General features: G+C 49.2%; 1 protein-coding gene across 1 annotated transcript in view; it reads right to left on the reverse strand.

The window, feature by feature from the left end:
• Window positions 1-8,557, reverse strand: part of epha10 (EPH receptor A10) — a 53,192-nt gene extending 44,635 nt beyond the window's left edge. The window contains exon 1 of the mRNA XM_030347709.1: window positions 8,298-8,557. Coding sequence (XP_030203569.1) covers window positions 8,298-8,382 — 85 coding nt within the window. The 5' untranslated portion in view covers window positions 8,383-8,557. The remainder of the gene's footprint in view (window positions 1-8,297) is intronic.
• Between the last annotated feature and the right edge of the window lie 498 nt (window positions 8,558-9,055).

Consider the following 9,055-nt stretch of genomic DNA (forward strand, 5'->3'; position numbering starts at 1 on the left):
GTCTATTTAAAGTTTTATAAGAAAATTCACTGTTTTTTTTTTTTTTTTCTACATTTGATCAATGTATGATGTGCTGGTCGAGTAGGTTACATAATCCAGATCTCAATGCTGACCCAAAAGAATCATGATTATTATTTAACCCATAATCGAGGCGCCGAGGTTCAAGGTTTGATCCCCTACGTCCACAGTCTAACCCCAACCCTGTAGACCTCCCTCTGCAAGATGCCCTAACCCTTACCTTCTGCTCAAGGACCTGCATCGCAATTCAATATAAGTGGCTTTTGATAAGTATGGGTCTGCTTACTGACTATAACTATGTGACAGTAAAATGCTCTGGGATGACACATTGGAAAAATCATTCAACTCTCATGAACTGTCTCTCCTACGATAGCTATAAGCATACATTTATATTATTACGTCCATTATGAATGGACAGCAGACAGACCTGTCCAGGTGGGCCAGTGATGTTGAATGAGTCGACGCACACGCACGCACGCACGCACGCGCACACACACACACACACACACACACACACACCTTTGACAAGGCAGATCTGCCACGAAAAAATACCATTGCGAGACTACTTCAGAGCGAGAGCTCCACTCAGACCTAACGAGTCGAGCGCCGACGCAAGCGGAGCTAAGATGAGCGGTGGGCTGGTGGTGGAGCCTCGGGGGAAGGGGGGGGGGGGGGGGGGGAGGTCAGAGCTGGACATGAAGGCGGACAGGTGTGAAGGAGGTGGGGGGGACGCCTGTCCGCATTCCTCTCTCACACGTGCCGGGTCCGTGAGCACCAAGCTATTCCCAGAGGCACCTTTACGGCTCGGAACACACGGGAGCACGCGAGCGCGTTCCGGAACTCACGAACGGCGCGTTACGGAAACACGTGACAGGAGGGTTCCGCACGCAGCTCGTCACACCCGGCGCTCGGGGGGGGAAAAAAACAGTCGGGTTCAGTTGAGTCCGCCGTGCCGGAGGTAGGGAGGAGCCTTACGTAAGCACAGAGAGAGGGCTGACCTTTTTAAAAAAGGAAGACGCATTTACATTCGCAACCGGGCGAATCCCGACTGCGCTTTGACAACGGAACCCAAAGTCGTGGCTTTTCCCGGGGAAACGTACGATAATGAGGTTACACACCTTGATACGGGAAAAGGACAGGACCCCCAACGCCGCCGTCACTCTTAAACATCCCCACCTTTAAACATCTGCCGGTGCTCTACACACAGATAGGATCCACATCCACCTTCTGGTAAAGCGTCACCAAGAAGCACATTAGTAGATCTGACTCATCTACATAGATATGTTTATACGGGTACCAAGGAAGGTACCGCAGTATCGAACCCGTGTGCGCTTCAAGGCGTGTTGCCTACGAGTGTTGCAAGCGCACTGAGTGGATTGAGCCACAGTAAATATTTTAGTGGGAGAAATGCTCAGGAACCAAAACTGTGGAAAGTGTTGCACGCCCGCCACATACTGCGTCGCACGCGGAGCAAGAAGAGGGCAGGAAGAAGATTGATCTCCGATGACGGCTGAATTGAAACTAATTAAAAACCGGAGAAAGATGCACCCTGTCACCCATTAGGATTAGGAAAACCAATCAGCGGCAACACGCTAGTCTAAAGTCTAATGACGACTTAAGAACTCTTTAATGTCACATTAATTTTCGTTTAACTGACAAATGGATGAAAAACGCATAATTTCATGAATGGACCAAAAAGGCTAAATTAGAAATAGTGCTGAAACTTTCAGATTGTTTTGCTGAAAGTCCACCCTAACAGTTTATGCTAATTATTGTCCTACTTTTCCATTCACCCATGAGAAGGACACTGTGCTTCCGTGCACACACACATGCATACATGCACACACACACACACACAGCTCCTACACACACAAACACATACACACACACAAAAAGTGACATTTTATTATTAATTCATCATCCCACAGCCTACATTTAAAACCTGCATCCATGCAGCTCTGCTGCCGGTTGCACCTGCATACGCAAGCAAGCCCACCAAACACGTAGTTAATAAAGGCACGCTAGCCCGCATACACACGCACTGGGACAAGCACACTCGGAATACACACACACTTACACAACAAGCAAGCACACCATTCTTGTGGATGCATCAGAAATTTCTGGAGAGAGAGAGCGGGAGAATGAGAGAGAGAAAGAGAAAGAAAGAAAGAGAGAGAGAGAGCGAGAGAGAGACCCAACCACAACACATTCTCTCTCTCAAACTCAATTGTTCAGTCTGTGCGTGCGTGCGTGCCTGTGTGCATGCGTGCGACTGTGCGTGCGTGCGTGTGCGTGCGTGCGTGCGTCTGTCCTAGCCAGCGTGTGTGCGTGTGGGGTGCCGTGGTGACAGAGTGGGAGGTTAAGTAAGGATGTGGTGGAGGCTGTTCACATTCATTTCATGTCACACACACCGAGCGCCGTGCAAAGTCACTGTGACAGCATACAATTCCCCCCAGGCCGCCCCCCCCCCCCCCCCCCCCCTCTGCCTCTGATTCTGCCTTCGGTCATGGCTTTACAGTTCACACTTTCCCCTTATGCCCGAGCTTTCTGGTTCCAATTACTAGTTAGCCGTTTCCCACACGCTTTTGGGGAGAGAGACACGACACATGCACGGAATTAAGGCGCAGGTGGCATTAGGGCATGTTGCTCAAGGGTGTGGATAAAGCAGGGTTTTGAACCCAGGTCCTACCATGACTACATTTACATTTAGGGCATTTGTCAGTCGCTTCTATCCAAAGCAATTTATAAAAAGTGATGACTAGAATACATGGACCCCTACCTTCCCAACCTGGATCTGTCTTTGTAAATCGACTTAACAATCTGTTCTCCTCGTCCACCTCCACCTAAACATCTTTTTGAAATGCACCTTTGTGTTCCTATTTCCTGTAAGAACGCTAAAGAAGTTTGGCTACATCGAGACGTGGGGTAGGATAGTGCAATTTAGTGATTATAGTTATTCGATTATGGATTATGATGGATTATAGATGATAGTGACTATACGATGGAGACCCAAAGGCTAGGGATTCACTCTGCTCATGTCTGAAGGAAATTCCCTTCAGGGATGAACAAAGTAGCTCTCTCTCACCTCCATCAGTCAGACCACTTTAATATCCAAACCGATGGGTTAAGGGACTAAAAAAGCGGATAATATAAAGTTTTACATTTAAAGAGGAACCGCTATTCCATATTTCACCCAGGAAGGTTAAAAGATGAATATTTAATGTCTAGTGTATTTTTTTTGTCTCAACCTTTTTGTGCTCAAATCTCTTCAGATCCCCGCTGGCTGGAGGCAGGGGTCCTGCTCTACACGACGAGTGAGTCCAGCTCCCCCACCTCCTCGCCTCCTCTCCTCAGCTCCTCCTCCCTGGTTCCTCAACCTCCTCACCCCGTCCCCACGCCACCCCTCTCTGTCACGATGACAGCGACCCTGAATCCTCTGAAGGGTGAAAATGTCCCCAGAAACCACAACTGCCAACTTCACAAATCACTCTGACCTTTCACACAGACACTTAGACACACAGCACACACAAATACACGCACGCACGCACGCACGCACACACACACAAACACACAAACACACACACACACACAAACGTGAACATACACACACACACATAAGCATACACTCACACAAACAAACACACACACGCTGACACGCACACACGCACACAAACACACACACACATGGATCCAAGTCTGTCCTTGCCAGCCAAGAGAGCATTTATAGTTGGCAGCAGAATGAGAACAAGCCTCCATCAATCTCAGACAATTAGTCTTCATTCTGATCCCGGAGTTTAGAGATCAAGTCCATTGCATGCTGGGAGAATTTTTGTCTTTCCCCCCCTGGAAAGACCCGGAAAATGATGAAGAGATTAGAAAGCGAATTTTGGACACGTCATGTAGGAGTGCAACTTTTCATGAGAAATGTAAAATGTTATTTTTTCAGTAATGTTTTTCCCAGCTTGCTGTGCGGCTACACACGGTGTGTATCAGCTGGGTTTATGTGTGTGCGGTATTTATGGTCCCCTTGAACTGAAATCTACATTTTAGTCATCAAGTCATATATCACATGCTAGAATATATTCTGAATGCATTTCATCAAACGTACTGGCAAAAATCAATACGTTCAATCACGCTCTGCATAGTGAGTAGCTACACTGTTCCACTATTGTCCGATAGGTAAAGATAACATAGCAGAGGAAGATTAACACAGAGGCTACATAACGTACGGGTAGGGAGGATTCACATTACACCTTCAAGAAAAAACTATATAGAAATATTAGCATCTCGTACCATTTGGCCATTTAAGAACACATTTTAATCCATTTACATTTAAATTTCGGGCATTTAAGACGCTTTTACCCAAAGTGAGTTACAATCCAAAGCACTTTACAGAGATCCATGTCATTGAGGAGCGGGTAAGAGTAGGTAGAGTTTAGGGCCCGTCTTGCTCCAGGAGGCCTACAACTAGACTGATGACATCGATGGTTTGAACTAAATCTTTCCGCTCGGGAATAAACCAGGCGAGACCAGAATCACTCCACAATCCTGCCGCAAAATCCTCATAAAAAAACACAACTTTACAACCATGCTCTTTTGAAGGAGAACTTTAACGACAAAACTGTGCTAGCTTTCCTTCCTCCCCTTATATTATGCCGGCGTGATCTGTAAGCAAGCGCAGACCTGCATGATGTATAAGCGGCGGGGTTGAAGTGGTCATGCAGGAGTAAGTGTTCTCGGGGCCGGGGTAAACAATAGGGTGCCTTGCACCTGCTCAGCGCATCGCTCAGTCAAGTAGCGGGAGCAGGCAAACAGCAGGATATACACAGAGCTGGGCACGCACCAAGGTCCTCACGATGACGATAAAACACACACGATGTGCCCGCATTTGCACACACACAGCCATGCACGCAGACGCACAGAAAAAAACAAAAACAGGCTATGAGTAAACACACATGCACACACAGATGCACACAAGCACGCAAACACGCACCAAAACCAGACTGAAAGTAAACCCACACACACACATGCAGGATACTCGACACACGCACAAAGTAAACACACGAACAAAACACACTCCGGGAAAAACACACTCCAGTAAACGCACACAGACACACACACAAGCCACGCTGCAGTTTTCGAAACTCTCCCTATCCGCCTCTCGCTCAATCATTCCACCTCTCCCCCTTCTCTGCCTCTCTCTCCCGCTCTGGAAAAAAAAAACAGGATGGATGCAGTGGGCAGGAGAGAGGGAGGGAGGGAGGGAGGGAGGGAGGGAGGAAAGGTAGAGGAAGTAAATGAGATCCCAATGAGATGCCAAGGTGTGTTAGTGGTGAGGCGCTCGGAATGAGAAAACCGCCTGAAGGGAAGGGAGCAGCTCGAATGAGTCTGAGCACCGCGCGCGCGTGTGTGTGTGTGTGTGTGTGTGTGCGTGTTTAGTGCCCTCCTCCCCAATCGCATTAGTGCTCGCTAACGGTTACCATGTGAGATGCATAGCAATCGCTTAGCGGTGGGAGGAAGAGGAGGAGGGGATGAAGAACAAGAGGAGAAGAGAGGAGAGAGCGGAGAGAGGGGGGGGGGAGGAGGAGGAGGACACAAGGAGAGCAGCGTCGAGGAAGAGGAGGAGAAGGAAGAAAGGAAGGAGGAAGGAAAGTACAAGTTGTTGGTGTTTGACAGTAAATAAGAGCGATAGGAAGATGAATGCATGAGGAGAGGAGCAGGAGGAGGGGGGGGGGGGGGGGGGGGGAACAGCTGTTAGAGAGGGAGGTGGAGGAGGAGGAGGAGGAGGCCGGAGGGGAGAAGGAGGGAGAGGAGTGGGAGAAATGTCAAAAGAAATAAAAAGCACAAGGAGTGGAGAGAGAGGGAGAGAGAGCAGGGACCGGAAGAGAGAACACGCCAGGGAGGAAAGGAGAATGTGAGGAGGGCCAAGGGGAGAGCATGAGACACATTAAAAGGCTGTTCTCCCCTGGCTAACAAAGAGCCATCGTGGCGCTAAGCGCCCAACGCTACACTGGGACCCGCGGCAGCACGGAGGAACAGGGAACGCGACCGACACACACGCTGCATAATCAATGCAAAGACACGCGACGATTAAGACACGATACAGAGCACAGGAGGAGGAGGTGTGTAGGGGGGGGGGGGGGGGGGGTACCGAGGAGAGGAGAACGTTCTAGAACCTTCAACAATATTCTAGAACATTCAACTACATTCTAGAACCTTCTAGAGCCACCAACTACATTCCAAAACAACATTCTCGAACCTTCAAAAAAAAATTACAAACATTTTGACAACATTCTAGAACCTTATGCTAGATTCTACCACATTCCAGAACAGGCCGATGCACTCAACAACACTTGACAATTTTTAAACGTTTCAGAACATTCCGAAGAACATTGTACTTTGTTCTTGTGATCAAAGATGAACACGGTAAACACCCAGAAGATAACGCAAACATATATTCTGTCTGGTAAATGGTAAAACCTTGACTGTGGCACTCCGTTTCCACACTTAGCGCAAATACTAAGTGGACAGTGGCCAACGGTCTACGAACAGGAATAAATCAAACAAGTGAGAACAGGGAAACAAAAAAATGGTGTTATTGGATCACAGAACTGCTTCAAACAGCGAGCCAAGGCCAGACGCAGTCAGACACACACCGGTTCCACGGAGCTCCCTCAGAGCACAATAGACCGGTGTGTGTGTGTGTGTGTGTGTGTGTGTGTGTGTGTGTGTGTGTGTGTGTGTGTGTGTGTGTGTGTGTGTGTGTGTGTGTGTGTGTGTGTGTGTGTGTGTGTGTGTGTGTCCTGCGGCAGTGTCATATACCATACACGGAACTCACGCACGTATGCATCTTGCGTGCCTCGGCCTGCGTCCGGGAACGAATGGAACATTATTTTTTGGAACATATGGTGTCACGTGGGCGCGCAAACGCAATGGCTTTGAATGGCGCGAGTCCGTGGCGTACGTGTAGGTGGTGTGTGCGTGGTGATGTGTGTCAGTGTGTCACGCAAGGCTGTGCCAAAACAATTTCCTTTACGAAGAAGCACCAATCCCTCCGCGAGTCACGTTAAGTCATTATGACGATGAATCACGATGAGGAGGATTGTGATTATGGTGGCCTATCAACGACAATTTAATTTCAATTGAGTGTGTGTTTCCGTGCGTGCGTGCGTGCGTGTTTGGTCCCAAAGCACGTCAACCCCCTGGATGGTGACTGAGTGAGAGCCCGGAGAGGATGCTGTGATCACCCCCCTGGACCTAAAGCGACGGGTTCAAACTACAGCGACAAAAAGTCGCGCGCTCTGAGTCCCTCGCGTGTCACGTGCCGGTGCCACTACGTTGATTCGAATTGATTGATTTGGGATTGATTCCATTCTAAAGACAACTGAGGGGTGCCGCTGACTGTGAGGGATGTGGGGAGGGGTTGAGAAGGTCGAATGCGATGGTAGGAGCAGTTTAACCCGTCCGAGACCGGTTAAGGGGTGGAAGGGGAGCTCTGGGGTAATACGGCGGCGGGACAAAGGAGTACCAGTTGCGCATTGAATTGAGTACCCAAAATACACAACCCACGCTTGATGTTAGTTTCCATCCGCGTTTACAAAGGACCGCGCTACCTGACAGATAGGAAGGTTTAGTTTGGACTCGGTGATTTCCAAACCATAGCTTGGTATTAGATGAGATGGGTGATTAAGTTTGGTGATGGAGTTAGTGAAACGTTGGTCTTTTTAACTAAACAACGGTGAGATGTGTTTTTAACATGTTTCCGACTGGATATTTATTGTGGAATTAAATCACTGTGGAGCCTATAAAAGCTTTAGGATTGGTCCCATCCCGTCCCCGTGCGTTTGACGCTCACCGGCGGCAGCGACTCAAACGTGACGTTTGAGTCTACATTTCTTTTCCGTTTATCAAGAAAAAATGAATCATTTTCCGTTTGACTCGACAGTCGAGAGTGTTGCTGTGAGATTATTTGAAACAAAAACGCATCCAGCTTAGCCAAAGGTAACGCGTCTCCGTTCCTCCGTCCCTCTCCACGAGCGACCATCACCATCCCAACGTCTGTTTGAAAAAACACAACTTTCGGTGTCCCAAAACCCCCTCTTCGACCTCAAAGTACCAAACAACCAATCATCTGACTGATTATAAACCGCATTGAATCTCTCACCACTGGACCGCGGATCACCCGGTGACCGTGAAGTCAACCGCCGTGGCTGTGGCGCGCAGGTTCTGGCCACGAATCAACCCATAAAAATAAAAAGCGAGCAGACCCGGGTACATACCTTCCTCCCCGAGACAGTCCTCCGCCGCGCCGATCAATAACATCCACAGCACCGAGGCGAGCGTCCAGTGAGGAGGAAGATCCATGTTGGTTATGAGAGGCGCCGCGGCTCTCTGCTCATAGCTCTCCGATCGCGCGCGAGACGAGGCGCACCGCAGCAGCAGCAGAGTCACACTAATCGCCGAGTGCTGCACGAGACACACACCACACACACGCGGCCTGTTTGAAGGGGGGGAGGACTCTGATTTTTTTTTTACCGGATTACCGATTGGCGTTGAGAGCGATGGAGTGGTATCTGTCTGTCTGTCTGTCTGTCTGTCTGTCTGTCTGTCTGTGTGTGTATGCGTGAGGGAGTGCGCGTGCGTCTGCGTGTGAAGCGTAAGTCTCAAAAGACTTCAATCTATCAGAGGCGAGTGTCGACCTTGACTCTCCAGAGTCCGCGCCACTAGTTGTTTTAGCGGTGGAACTAGTCGCACGGTGCTGTGTGTGTGTGTGTGTGTGTGTGTGTGTGTGTGTGTGTGTGTGTGTGTGTGTGTGTGTGTGTGTGTGTGTGTGTGTGTGTGTGTGTGTGTGTGTGTGTGTGTGTGTGTGGGTTTGTGTGTGTTTGTGTGTTGCGCTGGAGCGACGGCAGCAGAGAGAGCGCGTGGGAGCCTCTACGTTATCGCAAGAGAACTAAACCCACAGCGAGGTCCGAGCAGCTCGACGCGCTGTTTACGTCGGTTACGTTACGTCACGCACGTGGAGCTGCGTCCGGTGATC

Source organism: Gadus morhua, chromosome 22, assembly GCF_902167405.1.
Source record: "Gadus morhua chromosome 22, gadMor3.0, whole genome shotgun sequence".
Classification (NCBI taxonomy): domain Eukaryota; kingdom Metazoa; phylum Chordata; class Actinopteri; order Gadiformes; family Gadidae; genus Gadus; species Gadus morhua.